Consider the following 18,870-nt stretch of genomic DNA (forward strand, 5'->3'; position numbering starts at 1 on the left):
CGGACAGACGGACAGACGGACAGACGGACGGACGGACGGACATTGTGAATTATAGAGTAGCTTCGCTACTAAAAAAAAGACAATTCCGCCTTATTGGGAAAAAAAACATAGGTTACGCTACCATAACTTTTTACAATGGACAAATCAATACTTTGTTCTTACACAACATTTTCATGTTTTCAAATAAATAAAACATCCAGAGGGCTAAAATAACAATTTCCCCCTTTACCCCATTCCCTCCTAGTGGAAAAAAACTAACCAAAAAACGAGTTCCATGTTAGCAAGCTTATTTGACGACAATTTTTCCCCTTGTCATAACATCCACATATATTCTACATCCATTGTTTTTTCTCATATTGAAATAACAGATGAACATTTGACAATGTACAAAATTTTATAACCAATATTGTTCATTAAATGAACGACCAGGACGAGGTACATTTAGGATCATATAATAAACGTTAGAAATTATAAATTTTAGTTGAATAAAAATTCTTTCAGCAACAATGTACAAAATTTTAAGTCATATTTTTTCCCCCCAATTCATTGTCACTAAATTTCTGAAAATTACATAATTTAAAAAATGAATTTTTTTACTTTTCTTTTGAAAAACTCTGAAAGACATTACTTAAAATTTTATAAAAGGAAAAACATGAAAAAATTTAACATTGAATAGATATTTGGTTAAATATAGAAAATAAGTATAAAAATCTAAAGTCAGCTTTACTGTATAATAAATTCAAAAGCCAAAAAATTCGAGTAACCAATATTTTCCAAACCGGGTTTAGTTTTATCGTACCCGTACATTAGTAAACTTCGATACTGCATTGATTTTTACCTCTTTTTATAACCTCGTGTTTTATTGTTGACATCTAGATGGATTAATTTTGTGATTTAACGTTATTTAGACTTGTTTCTTTAGTGTATTTTATTTAAGGTAAAGTTTTTTTTGTTAAATTATTTTTTTTATGAATAAAACCTTATTCATTTATAAAAGTAACAGGATGTGCGTCTGTCTGTGTGAACTGAAGTATCTAAATAACCGCCTGGTTCTCCTTTACAGTGTAGCTTCTCATTCTTGATCCTATTTAGGGGTTAGGGGTTGAGGTAAATCGCCCTAGAATCGCCTCTTTTTTTTCTTTTTAGTAATAGAATTTGAAAGGTAGAAACCCCTCGCCCCACTGAATGGTCCCTATAGGCCTCTTTATCTGTTAGTATAGGGATTCAGGGAAAGCGTTTTTAACATTTTTAAACGTTCATAAGCTACCAGAAATAACGTATAACCAAAACAAGCAAAATAAATCTAAAATAATATTAGGAGGTAGATAAAAAGGTCGCCAATTCTACATTTCACCCCCTCCCCCCCCCCCCCCCTCCTAATGACAGCTGAAAATTTCGTATGTTTTTTTCGATTTAATGAGCTGATAAGCTACCATTCTTTTATTTAATCTTGTTTTTGTTTAGAATGGAAGACTTTGGACGAAGATTGTTTTTGTGTGCTCTGTTTCTTATTTCTGTGTATATCTGTATGCTTCCATCACTCAGTGCTAATAGAAGGTAAGATTCTAGTATTTATTCCTTGTAAGTAATATCCCCCTACCCCCTATTTTTGAAAGATAATGGGAAGGGGTGGTATTTTTTGGTTAGGTTAGGTTTTATTAGGAACAAGGTAGCTCTGAAGGGATATAACATCAGTTATAGGCCCTGCAGTGCTATATGCTTAATATTTTTTTAAAAAGTGATGGGGGGGGGGAGCATTTTGTTGGTAATCATCAGCTACTCTACTATACTCTTCTGTACTAATTACTACTTATGTAGATTACAGATTCAATAAAACAAGGATGATACAACATCCATAAAAGGAAAGCCCTAAAACGGTAGGACAAACAAACATTAACACTTGCAGGGCGACCACTGCATACTATATATACTATTTATACTATATAGGATGAATGTGGATACTATATCATACTATATGACAAAAATTTACTATATATACTATATAATATCACCTTTTTTTGACCAACATTTACTATATATACTATATGATATTACTTTTATATAACAAAAAACGAATATTGTCAGTTTTATGACAGCGCCTCTTAAGGTGCGTTTTGTCTTATATTTTCACTGTAGGTTTTCTCCTATTTCTAGCCCCTGCGGGGCAATTATTAACCTTTATCTTACCTATCCTAACCTTCAATAACCTATCAAAAGTTAACTGTGATAGGACAAAAATACATAAAGCTCTACAGGTAAAAGATTAAAATTTCTTATTTGAATAGTTAGAGTTCAGAATATGCATCTATTAAGATGATATTAAAATATCTGAAGGACAAATTAAAATCGGCCATCAAGTTTAGGTCCTGTAGGTCTCCAAGTCTTCTCTGGACAGAGTCCACATGGAGGCCTGCAGCACCTGAACCTGGAAAGCAATTGTATTTTTTCTTCAGATGTGTAAAATTGTAAATAACATCTAAAAAGATGTTTAAAAGATATTTTGATTTTTACCATACCAGAGTCCACCTGGAGGCCTGCAGCACCTTAACCTGGAGCTCAATTGTCATTTTTTCTTTAAATGCATAAATAACATCTAAAACTAAGCCTATGTTGTTTAATAAACTTACCTTTAACTTCTTAAATAAAAATTTTTGATTTTATACCTGTCCAGAGTCTACCTGGAGGGCAAGAACGTCCAAGGTGGGGGAATAAAGTGGTGATTACCCCCCACCCCCCAAACGAATTTGGGGGTGCTGGCACCCCCAAAATTTTTTCCATTTTATTCCCCCACATTTAAAAATTACCCAGAATGAATAATCCCTAAAAAATTCTGGCGCGCTTCGTGCGCTTTTTTACTTCCACTTTCAAAATTTTTTTCCACTGCCCAAAATCAAAAGACTAAATAGTTCCACCAGATAAAAACAGTTCTTTATCATGATAAAAACACGTGTTATAGTTTGCAATGGCCCTTTAATTAAACAATGCACTGGGTGTGTCCTATCAATGTCTTTTCAAAGAAGTAACATTTTCCCAATTATTAAGAAAAAAATGTTTAAATCAAAATTGATTGTCTACCTTCCATAAAATAGATCAATCAAACATTTCAATAATTATCAAAATATCAAATACCCTCTTCAAAACTAGTTAAAAAACCTTACCAGGACATATTTGAAGCTACACTTTAAAGGAGAATCATATTGGTTCATCAGTTAGCAACGCTTGTGGGTTGATTATTTTGTTTTCATGTATAAAATTAAATTGTTTTTAGTACTTTATTATTAGTTAGGTACTTATTTACATTATTAAATTACCCCCCCCCCCCCAAAAAAAAAAAATTAAGCTTGGACGCCTCTGTTGGAGGCCAATTTTTTTCCTTCAAATATATAAATAACATCCAAATGTATGCTCATTTTTTTTAACAAATAAACCATATACTGCTCAAATAAGAAGTTTGATTTTTACCTGTACAGAGTCCACCTGAGGGTCTGCAGCACATGAACCTGTAGGCTAAATGTCATTTTTTCTTTAAATATGTAAAAAAAATACCCAAAAAGATGCATAATTTGTTTAAAAAGTTGACCGCTAACTCTTGAAACAAAAAATTTGAATTTTACCTGTCCAGAGTGGACCTGGAGGCCTGCAGGACCAGAACTTGAATGTCGATTTTGATTTTTCTTCATTAATGTTAATAACATCCAAAAAGATGCATATTCTGCTTTATAAGTTGACCTCTTACTCTTCAAATAAAAAAATTATTTATAACCTGTCCAGAGTGGACCTGGAGGCCTTCAAGACCAGAACTTGGAGGCCTATTTAAATTTTTTCTTCAGATATGTTAATAACATCCAAAAAGATGCATATTCTGTTTAATAAGTAGATCTCTAACTCTTCAAACAGAAATTTGAATTTTTTTTACTTGTCTAGAAACCACCTTCCAGCTAGCCTGCAGCACCTGAACCTGGAGACCTATCCAAAAATGATTAAATATACGTGAAATACTACCCAAAAGTAAACTTTTATCCCATATAACCTATAGTCTCACATTAATACCTAGCCTAATAATCACAGAGTAAGCGAAAGTGGCAAAACTCTTCCCCCCCCCCCCTTATATGTTAAATTGCTTTGATAACAACTTTGCTTTGAGTTATTATTGATGATGTATATACTATGTATTACTAAATAATTCAAAGTACGATACTATATCATACTATATGAGTAAAAAAAATATACTATATATACATGAATAAAAAAAATATACTATAAAAATACTATATTTTTTTGGTTTTGGAGTGGTCGCCCTGCACTTGAAGAATGTCAGAACTGAATTTAACAACTGCTTAAATACAGGATAATGTTTAAGGACATACTTATATTTTTAGGACTTAATTAAAGAGACGCTTCGCTTATAGCATTGTATTTGTTGTCCTAGGAATCAGTATTACAAAAATCAAATCAATGGAATATTTATATCACATAAAAATTTGTTTAAAGTTAAAAATCAACATGTTTATAATGTACGTACGGACAATTTGGTAACGATTATAGAGTTGCTTTGCGTTCTAAATTCTACTTTATTATATAGGAATCGCCATGCAAAGTTTAAAATTGAAAGGACAATTCTAACATGCCAAAATTAACGAAAAGAGTTAACCGTTATGGACTGACGAACGGACCCTAATTATAGAAATACTTCGTTTTTTAAAAAAAAACTAAAGTTGTTCAGACAACAAAAAAGAAAAAAATTATAACTTTGTGGTCTAGTGTAATAAACACAGCCCTATATATCCTTTAACTTTTTTAGATTGCGAAGATTTGGGAAACCTAACCTTGAGAATGGGAATGGTAAACACCATAAGCGTACACTCAGAAGTGTTTCTGGCAGATTTTTCCCTCTACAGGTATTGTTAGTTAACATGGATAACCATTTTACAGATGGCTTCGAAACCGATTAATATCCTCTGGTTTAGAACTGGTTTTCGACAAAACTGTAAAATCATTTATTGACTTGTAATACAGACAATTTCCCTCGAATATTGAAATAAAAATCATAATATCAGTTTTGTTAGTCCGGCTCGTCGGCCCACGACCCTAAGAAAACTGGATTTAATCTTATAATTTATTGTTTTATTATCCACTGAAAGCTGTCTTTAATGCGATGCGATAAATAATTCTTATTTTATTTTAAATCGAAAACGTAATTTGAGTAGGCTTGTTTCTGTTTGCCTAAAACCCGTGTCCCCTAATCCAACAGGGCCACCCTATACCCATGCAATGTAACCTAAGATAAAAAAACACACGAAACTCCCCCCCCCCCTCTTTTTTTTAGTGTTTTTAAATATACAATGTATGGGTGGGGGGGTTTCTTTGGTTGTTATGCACTTTGAGGGAAACAGCCGTTAAAGTTCTATTACATGTTGTAGGCTGAATATGATTTCCACGAAATAATGATGGCTGTCTCCCATCCAGAACTGATCCTGCCAGATTATTCTGGAAGACAGCAGGTAAACAAACCAGGGAGGAAGGGTCGTGTTTAATACACTAGTCCCCAAAGTTTTATAAAAACGTTTTCTTATTCGTTGGTTTAACAACTATAGGGACTTTAATTCTATATAATTTTGATTTGGTTGAGTGTCCGATCGTTTCAACTAATTGTAATAATCCAAAAAAGGTTTTTTTGTGTTTAATCGTTGGGGATTTACATCAATATATCGGTCATTGTACTCTGATCGTCCTTCAGATATATCCTTACACTTTATAAACCTGGCATCGAGCAACACTCAAGAAAACCTAGATAACCTCCAAATATTAGGATTCATTATAATTGTGGTAATACGACGCCCATACGGACAGGCCGAATACAGAGTTGCTTCGCTGTGACTTATGATAACAAACCCCCCGCACTAATCCTATTATATCACTATCCATCTCATGACCGCTGTTAACCCCGCACCCGGCGGTCAAACTAAGCCTGCCTAAATGTGGGGAGGGGACTTGAACATGCAACTATCACGAGTCCATCATGCACTTATATAATCGGGAGGCACTGCCTCCCCTTTTACCACCGCTGCCCCCACAGCCTGTCTACCGTCGGGCGCTAAGCCCTAGCGCCCCACACCCCCTTCAAACCTAACTATTGTCATATTTTTGTTGTATATATATAGTAAACATAACTTGTAAATATTATTCAGTTAAATATATAATTCTGTATGATTGAATCCTGCTTGTTTGTTTGGTAGAATACTTAAAGGCTAGGGCCCGTTGAATCCGAACTCGTTACCCCGTGGGCCGAGTACGCTCGGCTTACCAGAACTTGGTGTCAGCGTGTTTCAATCGAGCCTTACAGAAACTAGCCTATTCTACCTCTGATTGGACCCTTTGGCAAGTAAGGGGACAATCAGCCGCCAACTGACCTGTGAGACGGCCTTTTTAGGTCGAATTTCCATCATTTTGAACGCAATATGTGGGCCTCTGGCCTACGGCAAGCAGATTTAGCCTGCTAAAAGCGCCAGTTAAGACGCTTTTTCCGTGTCGTGTAGGAGTAGCGCTAGGTGCGCAGCCACGGCAACCGGATAATTTAGCTCAGACGGCTACAAAACTGAGTCTAAATTGGCAAGTGTAGCTGGGACAAGCCCCAGGACACCCAGGCCAAACCTACGAGACAGACAGCTGTGTGCTGGTCTCCCTAAGAAGGCAATGTGTGGCTGCGAAGCTTCAGCACACAAGTAAGCCCTACCACTGCGACGGATAGCAGATTTTGAGCCACAGGCACGGCAGGACGGGACATTCCCTGCCGCTGCCTCCCAGGATTCGAACCCGAGGCGCTGCAGGACGGGCCATTCCCTGCCGCCATTTGTCGGGATTCGAACCAGCGGCGCTGTAGGACGGGTCATTCCCTACCGCCGTCACCCCTCTGAACCTTGCAGGACGGACATTCCCTGCTGCCAGTGCTTCCAGAATCACACCTAGAGCTCCTAGTGATAACAACACATCATTGTGTATAAAATGTCAACCAAGTGATAAAAATAAATATAAAATTGTTGACCAAGTGATAATTAATAAGCTCTAGTGATTCGAAGCTACAGTCTAAGCCACCATGGTAAGCGATACCACCATAGCTGCGGTGCGGCCAACACCAAAGTTTCTGCCAACCCCAGCCGAACGAGAGGCCCCCTTGTCTCAAGGGCAGGACCTCCACTTCCCCTGCCATATCAGGGTGAGGTTTCCTACTCCTGACCCTGCCCAGCATGTACAGGTTGATGCCATGGTTGATTCTGGCAACCGTGTACCAGGGTCTGCTGTAATTTCTGAGCACCTCATGCACGCGATGGGCGTGCAACGCATGTTGATACCGGACAACACCCAGATCCTGACTGCTAATGAGGAAGGCCAGCCTCTCCAGGTAATTGGAAAATTAAAAGAGTTATATATGGCAGTTTCACACACTCTTATACTCCATCTATACCACGTGACTGTGGTCCGAAATCTCTCCCACCCTCTGAACTTAGGAGGGTATTTTCTCAAGGAGTTCGGAACTAGGCTCTGTTTCGACATGCAACCACCTTGCTTGTGGGCGCGTGGGGAGTTTATCCCACTCCGTGGCGTCCCCATTGACCGGGAGACAGCCGAGAGAGCTAAGCTATGAGGGGCCTCTGCCAGGCCCCCTGCCTGAGCAGCCGCGTGTGGTTGAGAAAGGCACACACTGGGTGGACGCTGAGCTCAACGCACACAAGGGAGCTAACCTGCTAGCCATGGGGTTGCCCCCAGTGCCCAAGGTGCCAAGGGAGAGCCTGCCAACAACGTTTCCTGAGATTGCCAGCCCTCCAGAACCCATCTTCTCCTCCGACATTTTTATCAACGGCCAGCCGTGTCCACCTGGCCCCCTCTACCTGGGACCTCCAGCCAGTCCACCAGCCAAGCCCGAGTCCAGACCCGTCAAGTCGCGGTCTGATGTACCCGGAGCCACACTCAACTCTCAGGCCCCAGCCTCTCCCGGCGCCGTGCCCGTCAAGTCGCGGCCGGACGCCCACGGAGCCAAAGCTGGACCCAGCATTTTGGCCTCTCCCAGCGCCGAGCCCGTCAAATCGTGGCCGGACGCCCCCGGAGCCAAGCCTGGCTCCGACACGTCAGCCTCTCCAGAAGCCGAGCCCGTCAAGTCGCGGCCGGTGGGTCCCGGAGCCAAGGCTGACCCCTCACCAGCCACGTATAGGCTGAGCGCTGTCACTCCAACTGACGGTCAACCACCCCAGCTCCGCACAGCCAAGCGGGTGGTCCTGCCTGGCCGCGGGGTTATGGCAGTCCCTGTTGAGCTAGTAGGCCATCGCACCAAGGATGCCATTCAACTAGCTGCCCCAGAACAGAGGTTTGGGGAGGACCTTGTTATTCCAGAGGGCCTGTATGCCCACAGGCCTGGCTCTGCCACTGTGTTTAGAGTACTGGTGGTCAATGAGGGGGAGGTGCCCCTCTTGCTGGATGCTGGCCTCCCAGTGGCAGGGGAGCTGGTCAAACCTGACATTCTGGAGGTCTCTGATACGCCTCCCCCGCGTCTCCACTCGGTCCAAGAACCTGCTGAGCCTATAGACATGCAAGAGTTGTGGGAGGCCTTGGAGATGGAAGACAATGAGTTCCTACGCAAGGACCCCTTGCTCAAGAAGGAGGTCTGGACTACGTTGTCCGAGTACAGGGACGTCTTCTCCAATTCTACCCCCGGCTGCACAGATGTGGTTGAATTGCAGCTGCGCCTCAAGCCAGGGACCCAGCCGATCCGCCAGAGATTTAGGGATCTGAACCCGCGGCAAGAGGCTGAACTGGAGAAACAACTGGACACTTGGCTGCAGGAAGGAGTCATAGAGCCGTCGGACTCCGCCTGGAGCAGCCCCCTGGTGCCCATCAAGAAGAAGGACGGGAGCACCCGCTGGGCCGTCGACTACAGGGCCCTCAACAAGTGTCTGGAGCTGGACAGCTACCCCCTGCCTAGGATCCAGCAATTGGTGGAACGAGCTGGCGGGCACCGTGTCTACAGTGCTCTAGACGCGGTGGCCGCATACTACACCATCCGTGTGTCTGAGGATAGCCGGCCCTGCACCGCCTTCACCACCCCCAGGGGCTTGTATCAATGGAAAAGGATGCCCTTTGGCCTGGCTACGGCACCGTCTGTCTATTCCAGGTTTATTGCAGGGGTCCTAAACCCACTAGGCACAGCCAACCTCCAGTCATACCTTGACGACGTCCTGACCTTCCACCAGGATACCTGGGCCCACCTGGCCAGGCTCCGAGAGGTCTTGGAAGCCCACCGCAGGGGAGGGATCCGCCTCAAGCCAGCCAAGACCAAGTTGTTCCGGTCCAAGGTGGATTATCTGGGTCACACCCTCAGCCGAGAGGGGATAGCCATGCAAGAGGACTATATTGACCGCATCTTGGACTGGCCAGCCCCTAGCACCCCCAAGGATTTGCTGGCGTTGCTGGGCTTCTTTGGATACTACCGCCTGTTCATCCCAGAGTATGCAGACCTCACCTACGAGATGAATCGGCAGAAGACGGCCAAGGCCCTAACCTGGACGCCTGAGATGGAAGCCCAGCTGCTGCAACTCAAGGACAAGTTCCGACAGGCCCCCATCCGAGCGCCGCCCAGGTTTGATTTACCAGCAGTGTTCCAGCTCACCACAGATTTCAGCAGCCGCGCCATCTCTGCCATACTGAGTCAATGCCAGGAGGGCAAGGAGAGGCTGATTGCCGCCGTGGGGCGCAAGACAACCGACCCTGAGACGCGCTACCCGTCCTGGAAGGGAGAGATGGCCGCCATTATCTATGGGATCCGAAAATTCCACGGCATCTTGTCCTACCGCAGCTTCCAGATCAACACTGATTCCTCTGCCCTGCTACAGATGAAATCACTGAACACATCCACAGGGATGGTGGCCCGCTGGCAGGAGGAGCTAGCGGCCTTAGACTTTACCGTCTGCCACAGGCCTGGCACCCAGAATACCAACGCCGACGCCCTCAGCCGCTGGGAAGATGCCAACATGCCAACGGCTAGCGCCGAAGAATTAGCAGAGCAGGCTGAGTATATCCACAACCTGGCCCAGCTAGGGGAGCCCGCAGCTAGCCGGCCTCCTGCCGCCCGACTGGATTCAGCTAGAGTATTGGAAGCCCAGACACAGGACCCCCTCCTGCTCCGTGTCCGCCAATGGGTGGCTGATGGCAAGGCCCCAACCAAGGCTGAGCTGCGTGGCAAGGAACGAGACGAGCAGCAGTACGCCAGCCGCTTCTCAGCCCTGGGGCTTGACGAGCATGGCTGCCTCACCACCACTGACCAGACTCTGACAGGAGAGAGGACAAGATACCTGCTGCCTTCGGCCCTCCAGCAGGATGCGTTCTTTCTAGCCCATGGGACCCCCATGGCTGGGCACTTTGGGATGGACGCAACTATCGCCCGCGTTGCCATGCACTTCTGGTGGCCCAACCTGGCCCGTGACGTCCGCCTGATGGTACAAACCTGCCCTGAGTGTGTCCAGAAAGTTACCAAGGAGAGGCTGAAGCAGGGGATCCATGTGCCCTCCCGCCAGGGGTATCCACAGCAAGTCCTATTCATCGACCTGGTGGGGCCACTGCCAGAGACCCCAGCTGGGAACCGCTACATCCTCACCTGCCAAGATGGATTTAGCCGGTTTGTCAGCCTCTACGCCATCCCCAACAAGCGCACCCTCACGGTGGCTGAAGCCCTGTTGCACCGCCACCTGGCCACGTTCGGATGCCCCCTGAAGATCCATTCCGACAATGGAATGGAATTTACCGGCCAGGTATTCCAGGAACTGGCCTCCCGGCTCGAGATTGGCCTGACACATCCACCACCCTACAATCCGCAGTCCAACCGAGTGGAGAGGTTTCATAGGACGCTCAACACAGGCATGCGCCTGTTCCTGGATAGAGACGATAACAACTGGGAGCCCCACCTGCCTGCCATCGCCTTTGCCTACAACACCAAGGCCTGTAGATCCACTGGTGTGACCCCGTTCCTGGCCTTCTTTGGGAGAGAGGCCAAACTTCCGGTGGACATGGTGCTACGGCTGCCAGAGACCGAATATGCTTCAGTTCCAGCCAACGTCCAAGCTCTGTTGCAGCGCTACTATGCAGTTTATGATGCCATCCAGCAGAAGGAGGAGGGAGCCATCAGGAGGAGCGCGGCAGCTTACGAAGGCACGGCCAAGTATGAGGTTGGAGACTTGGTCTGGTACCTGGCCCCTCGCCTGGTGCCAGGAAAGGCAGCCAAGATTACCAAGAGATGGACTGGCCCCTGGAAAGTAGTGAGGAAAGCTACAGAAGTCCATTATGTCATCAAACCTGCCTCTCCAGTAGCCAGGATCTCAGAAGTTACCGCGCATGTAGGCCGACTGCGCAAATACACTGGAGATGTGACTGCCCACCAGATCCCAGACGACATCCAAGTTGACGTGGACGGCGACGAGGATGCCACCGAGCTGCCAGTTGGAGCGGCGGCGCCCGCAGCTAGCAACCCAGGAGAGTTCCCAGTGCACCAGCCAGCCGCAGCCGCCCCACAGCCTAGCGGCCAAGATCGTGACCCAGTGGAGGAAAACCTGCAGGAGCAACCCAACGAACCACCGCCGCCGCCGCCCGCTCCAGAGCCACTCAGAGATGCCATCTGGAACCCTGACGCAGACATGGAGAACCTGCCAGCCAGCAGCGGACCTGTAGGAGAAGAGCCAGCCACTGCGATGGAAGAAGCCGCCCCAGAAGAAGAAGAAGAAGCCATGTGCCCCCTGCTGATGACAGCCATCCCCATCCGGGTAGGAGCTAGGAGGCCAAGCAACCTGAATCAAGCAGGCGCCCCCATGGAATTCTATGCGCCCTTTGCCATCACCATTCCACCCTTAGGAACCACCAGAATCTGCCTAGGCCTCCGTGTCCAGTTACCAGCCGAGGCAGAACTGATCCTGCAGACGAGGCAAAATTTCCAGCGGCGAGGCCTGGCCGTGGCCAACCCACGCCTAGAAGCCAACCAGGAGCTGACAATGCTGATCACCAACCACAGTCAGACCGAGCAACGAGTGTCCCGAGGAGCCTGTGTAGCCCGAGCTGTCCTCCATCGAGCTGTGCCCCAGGAACTGCCTGTCCGGCGCATGAGCCGGCTGTCGTATCCCCAGGTTCAAGGCCTGGTGGCTCAGGAGCCACGCAACCCTTGAAGGGGAGGTTGTGGTAATACGACGCCCATACGGACAGGCCGAATACAGAGTTGCTTCGCTGTGACTTATGATAACAAACCCCCCGCACTAATCCTATTATATCACTATCCATCTCATGACCGCTGTTAACCCCGCACCCGGCGGTCAAACTAAGCCTGCCTAAATGTGGGGAGGGGACTTGAACATGCAACTATCACGAGTCCATCATGCACTTATATAATCGGGAGGCACTGCCTCCCCTTTTACCACCGCTGCCCCCACAGCCTGTCTACCGTCGGGCGCTAAGCCCTAGCGCCCCACACCCCCTTCAAACCTAACTATTGTCATATTTTTGTTGTATATATATAGTAAACATAACTTGTAAATATTATTCAGTTAAATATATAATTCTGTATGATTGAATCCTGCTTGTTTGTTTGGTAGAATACTTAAAGGCTAGGGCCCGTTGAATCCGAACTCGTTACCCCGTGGGCCGAGTACGCTCGGCTTACCAGATAATTACTCATATGATCTTTTTTCTTTATTACTTTCAATGAATCAAGTATAGTACATAGTAACGGGTTGCTGAAATTGAACTTTCTCTATGACTAATAACTTTATTATGGTATTCTAGCGTATAAACGGTTAAACGTCCATTATAGCCTTCCTAAGAAGCAATGAATATAATCTTGGAATAGCCAAAAGTCAAATTTTTTTTATTATTTTTCAAAAAAAAAAATTTGAATACCCGCGGAGAGCTGTCTAAAATACAATGCGAGAAATAACTATTAAAATATCTATTTCAGGATGAATCCCAGCCACTAAGCACAATCATACCCTTCAGCAAGCTTAGCCAATTTGTCAGGTGGACTTCATTTTATTTTTTTCAAATCTTACCGTTAAATTTTGAAGTTTAAAAAAGGATATAATATAGTTTGCTTTAAAGTTTTCCTGGTAACGACTATCGTATCCTCAAAAATCTATGAACTACAATTTATATTATAAGCAAAACTGTTCTAAAATATATCGGATGGGAAATTTATACCTTATTCTAAACCATAAAAAAAAATACTTTCAACGTTATTTGTTTTTCATTTGACTGTTATTGATATCTCTATAATTTGAAAAATATATATTTGTTTTTTTAACCTTTCTCGGCAATTTGTCTCGTTGCATGCATTACAAATTAAAATTAAGATAATATTACCCACCGAAAAGCAGACTGACAGACAGACTTCACTCATAGAGCAACATTTACAGCTCAAGTTTCCTTTTTTTTAGTCCCCTGGCAGTTTCACATGGAATAACCAGTTCCGAAGAAGATATTATGAACACTCTAGATGACTTTAAATCAAATTATTATCCTTACAACGACGACATCTATTATACAGATGAATCTTATTCTGACAATTATTATGCTACACAAGAAAAGGTAAACTTTATTTAGATTCCTTTCGTGTTGCAGGGATTTTCTAAGTATAGGGTATGTCTGTACCACAGAGGAAGGAGACTATGGGCTGTTTATTACAATAGTCCCCAAAGTTTTATAATAACATTTTCTTATTCATTGGCTGAACTACATTATGGGCTTTTAATAAATTTTTATTGGTTGGTTAATTAAGTTGATTGTCTAAACGTTTCAACCATGTAATCTAAAAAAGGGACAATTTTGTGCATTATAATTCGGAAAGTACATTCATTTATGGGCCATTGTCTTGTCCCGTTAGATTCCTGCTTCGAAAAAGGTCATGTAATTAAATGGCTTTTGATTTTTAAAAATTCTTTGATTATCGTGTATTTTTCTGAACTATAGTGACTACCTAAAGGATCAATTCGCACCAACGTTTTGCCTAATTTATTATTTATGGGCTTTTACAGAAAATCGTGTAAAAAATACATTTTTCAATTTTTTATAGGTATTAAATTGGGGAAAGCAAAGAGAAACGCCCCAGAATTTGTATTGTTTTTTTTCAGTACCCGCTGACTCGAGTTCCTACATTTGAGGATGTTGAACTGAAAGATGGGCATGGTCATGATATTGATATGAACATGGCTAAAGTTTTGGTCAATGGAATGGTTTTCACCCAACGTTTACACGACCATTTAAGGTAAAGACTAAGTTAAAGGGGTAGTTGCACGAAGTGCATTTAAAATGGAATTTAGTGATCTGCATATTTTTTTCTGTTTAATAGTTCAAAGTACATCTATATGACATATATTTAAAAGAATTTAAATTTTCTACCTGGTAGTTTTAAAAATATCAAGACTTGAAAATCATGTTTTTTGGATATATGATTATGCAACTTATATGGCTGTGCTGTTTTCATAAAACCAGCATGATGACTATTTTGTTGGTGCCTAATTTATTTTTATTTTTTGTAATACAAAATTATATATGTTGGATTGTGTTATTGTAACTTTTGCTTGCAATAAAACTTTTTAAATGCAATTGATGCAGTACTATCCCTTTCACTTTTCATAAATAAAAATTACATTGTATCTTTCTTTACAAAGCATCCTGAAATAGTAATTTATCAATAAAGTAAGGTGCTTCCCTCAGTACCTGAAAGCTAAACCCCCAGATTTTTTTTAATGTGTGGGATAGTTTATTTTCTGAAGGTCTATTTTAATCCTTGTGGTATCCCTAACCCTGCGAGGCTATCTTTTTTGCAAAAGTAGATGTGGGGGGGGGGGTTGTGCTCGAGTAGACACTTTTAGGAAATCGCTAAAAGCAAAAAACTTATATTGGCAATTAACATTTTACTTATTACTGATTTTCTAATCATTTTTCATTTTCAATTCCTTTAAAATCATGTTTATCAAATGATTTTATGAAGTCAAACTGACATATTTTAGAAATATATATAGATAGGGAAAAATTGTCGTCAATCAACATGCTAACAATGAACATCACCTATTGTTCAGTTCGTTCATTCACTAGAATGGGAAAGGATGGGGTGGATGGGGGCTTCGTTATTTTAGCTAGCGGCGAGCATCACATCATTCATTAGTTGCATGAAAATCTTGTGCAACATCCAAGTAATAATATATCGGATTTTTTTTAGACAACCTGGAAATTCTTTGAAAGACATGGATCTGTTAACATTACAGCAGGGAGTTCATTTTTTTAAAGGTAACAGCTTACAAAATTATCATAATTTTAAGATGTTAAACTAGTAAAATCTCTACAACTGCTGGTAATATTAGAAAGGTTTCTAATTAATTACTTAAAGATAATTTAAAAGCTCATTATTATTCATGGCTCGATAATGGCAGGTGTCCTACTTTAATCCACCTGTTAGGAATGGAACAGGAATGTGTAGTAATTTAAATCTTTTGTGACAACTGCATAAAAAAAAATATTTATGTTTTCTTCCCCTAAACGTATATTTTCATTCTTGTTTGCTATTTTCCGAGATTTTATTTGTGATAATAGGTACATGTATGGTAAGCCGAGCGTTCTCGGCCCACAGGGTAACGAGTTCGAGTTCAACGAGCCTTAGCCTTGAATTATTCTACCAAAATAAACTAGCAGGATTTAGTCATACAGAAATTATATATTTAACTGAATAATATTTACAATGAATGTTTACTATATATATACAACAGATTATAACAATGGTTAGGTTTGAAGGGGGTGTGGGACGCTAGGGCTTAGCTCCCGGCGGTAGACAGGCTGTGGGGGCAGCGGTGGTAAAAGGGGAGGCAGCGCCTCCCGGTTGTATAATCGCGTGAGGGGCGCGTGATAGCTGCGTGTTTGAGTCCCTCCCCACATTTAGGCAGGCCAGTTTGACCGCTAGATAGCGGGGTCAACATCGGTCATGAGATAGATGGTGATATAATAAGATTAGTGCAGAGGGTTTGTTATGATAAGTCACAGCGTAGCAACTCTGTAAACTGCCTGTCCGTCTGGTTGTCGTATTACCACACATGTAATAATGAGCTTATTTACAAATGCGCTGAGGAAAGGGTAATTTTGACCAAAGAGGTGAGGATAGTCATATATCGCATCGTATTATAGACAGCTTTCCGCAGATATAAAAAAAGAGAAAATAATAAGATTAAAACCAGTTTTGCTATCCCCAAAGGCCCAGGGTAACAGAATTGTTATTAATTTTATGATTCTTAATTTAATATTCGTGGAAAATACATGATTTTTCAGAATGTTTGAGAACCGGTTCTAAATCTAATCCAGCGGATATTTATCGGTTGCAAAGTGATACTGGAAATGTCTTTCCCTTTTTGAGCTAGAAATTACAATTCAATTACGATTTTTTTGTGTAAAACTGTTATTTAAGGTATGGAAAAGTTGACAAATCCTGACACATTCTTTACCGGAATTCAAACTCAAATCACAAACTTTTATAGATCTCCTAGAACACAGGTAAATTATACAAAATAGAAAAATATTTTTAAAAAGTAATTTTGACCCCAAGCGCTTGAGTACCCCCCCCCCCCTTGCCCTAACCCATGCAACTGCAAGTCCTCTTTTAGCTTTTCTTGCGTTTAATCGGATTTAGAAAAATTTTGGGAACCTCTAATAATCTAGAATTTTTCAATGTGGATTATGCCCTATAAATTAAGAGATATTTTTTTTAATTCGAAAGGAATTTATCTTTAAGGTAAACTAATCCTAACATTTTTATTTAGAGCGAGATTCTTAATTTTCAAGCTTCAATTCAGAACCAAATTCAACATTTCAGGTGATTAATATGTAGTTTAATTTTTACCAAAATAATTATTGATAAGTTGGTTATTGCTTCTCTTTATGAATGGCTAGCGATTTCTTTTTGGAGGGTTGTTTTACCTTTCCAAACAATAGTTAAACACTCCCAGGACCTAAGATTAACTTTTAGGAGAACCATATCGGTTCAGGGTTTAACATGATCAATGTTCACACAAACAGACAGACACGGATCTGTTACTTTTATATTAGGATAATTTTTTTTCAACATAATATCTTCATTTAAAAAATATATTTTAGTAAAATTTCTTTGGCTGTGAGAAGCTCAAAAGTTCCACATCAATCATCAGATAGTTCAAAATCTAGAAGTGGCAAAGTACTAAATGAATACAATGCTGTTACTGAAAGTGCTGAACCAACATCAGGTTTTGATGACAGAAGAGGGTTTTATAGGCCAGAGAAAAAAGCTCCCATTGAAAGATTTCAACCTTCTACAACAGAGCAATCAAATGGTGATTATGTCTTTGAGGATTTTCTCGTGGAAAGAATTGAACCATCAAATACTGAGCAAGATAATGATGGTGCCTATAAGTTTGAAGATTTTCTAGTTGAGAGAATAGAACCTACACAAAGTTATGAACCTTTTATAACTGTAGGTCGAAAAGTTATTAAAAGACCAGAGAAAAAAGTTCCTTCTGAAAGATTTAGACCAACTTTATCAGAGCAAGCAACAGAAAGTTTTGATAGATATAATGATGTGCCAGTTGAAAGTATTGAAACTTCAGATGAAGCCTTAATTTTTGATAGACCAGAGAAACAAATTCCCGTAGAAAGATTTAGACCAATTACAAATGAAGAAAATGATTTTACATTTGATAATTTACTTGTTGAAAGTAATGAACCTAACAATGAACAAAGCTATGAATATTTAAGCACTTCAAATGGGAATATTTTTAGTAGACCAGAGAAAAAAGTGCCAATTGAAAGATACCAACCTTCAAACAAAGAACAAGAAAATGATCCCTTTCAGTTGGATGAATCATTTATCAATAAATATGTACCTGTCCTTGATTACTCTATAGTTACAGAAAGGATCAAAACTTCATTACTGGAAAGAAGAAAAATGATTATTAGACCCGAGAAGAAAGTTCCATTAGAAAGATTTAGACCCTCAATCACAGAAGAGGTTTATAATGATTTAGAATTATCTGAGAATTTCAATAAGATAGACCCTCTATCTGCTGAAAGTCCTACGAACGATCAGATTAATGAAGATGAATTAAGTCACATTGATAGATTTCTTGATAGGGTTCTAGGCCTTGACAAAGCAGTTGAAAATAAAGTTGCTACCACCGATGAGCCAAATGCTGTAGAGATTCCGAGATTTAAAGCAGCAAGCTCAGGTACAATAATTAAGCCATCTAAAAGGGATAGTTGCATGAAGTGCATTTAAAAAGTTTAATTGCAAGTTACAAGTATACCATCTAATATATATAATTTTGCCTTTTCTCGCCATAATAGACAATTTTCAATCATCTGAGATAAACTTTTTTTTCATAAAAATTTGCAATTTTCTTTAATATTGACATGTTTGAAAGTGTCACGTGAAAATATAAGGGAAATTTTTATGAGAAAAAAAAGTTTATCTCAGGTTAGTGATTGAGAAGTGTCTAATTTAGCGAAAAAATACAAAAAAATCGGCGGGAAACAGCGGGAGCGGCGGTTCCGCCGCCGTTTCTTCACAGTTCCAAATTGTTCTCCGCAAAGGCAACTTCTGTGCCGAATTTTAGAGTTATAACTCTTTTATGGGCTGAGATCATGCACATTTTACTTTTGGTTTCAAAAAGTGGCACATAAGCCTCCCCCCTTTAAATTTTTCAATCATATGTCATATAGATGTAGTTTGAACTATTAAACAAAAAGAAATATGCGGTTCACTAAATTAAAGTTTAAATGCACTTCGTGCAACTACCCCTTTTGATTTTTTGTAGACAAGTTGGACTAAACCCC

The 18,870-nt window shown here is 41.5% G+C and overlaps 1 protein-coding gene across 1 annotated transcript in view; it reads left to right on the top strand.

Moving 5' to 3' along the window:
• Positions 1-442: 442 nt before the first annotated feature.
• LOC145328189 (uncharacterized) overlaps positions 443-18,870 on the top strand; it is a 28,967-nt gene continuing 10,539 nt past the window's right edge. The window contains exons 1-11 of the mRNA XM_080171781.1: positions 443-937; positions 1,465-1,557; positions 4,802-4,898; positions 5,421-5,501; positions 12,983-13,041; positions 13,458-13,608; positions 14,151-14,284; positions 15,242-15,309; positions 16,475-16,560; positions 16,827-16,879; positions 17,161-18,263. Of these exons, the coding sequence (XP_080027907.1) occupies positions 1,466-1,557; positions 4,802-4,898; positions 5,421-5,501; positions 12,983-13,041; positions 13,458-13,608; positions 14,151-14,284; positions 15,242-15,309; positions 16,475-16,560; positions 16,827-16,879; positions 17,161-18,263 (1,924 nt within the window). The 5' untranslated portion in view covers positions 443-937; position 1,465. The remainder of the gene's footprint in view (positions 938-1,464; positions 1,558-4,801; positions 4,899-5,420; positions 5,502-12,982; positions 13,042-13,457; positions 13,609-14,150; positions 14,285-15,241; positions 15,310-16,474; positions 16,561-16,826; positions 16,880-17,160; positions 18,264-18,870) is intronic.

The sequence above is a fragment of the Acartia tonsa genome, chromosome 9 (genome assembly GCF_053477335.1).
Source record: "Acartia tonsa isolate MP-2025a chromosome 9, ASM5347733v1, whole genome shotgun sequence".
NCBI classification, from domain to species: domain Eukaryota; kingdom Metazoa; phylum Arthropoda; class Copepoda; order Calanoida; family Acartiidae; genus Acartia; species Acartia tonsa.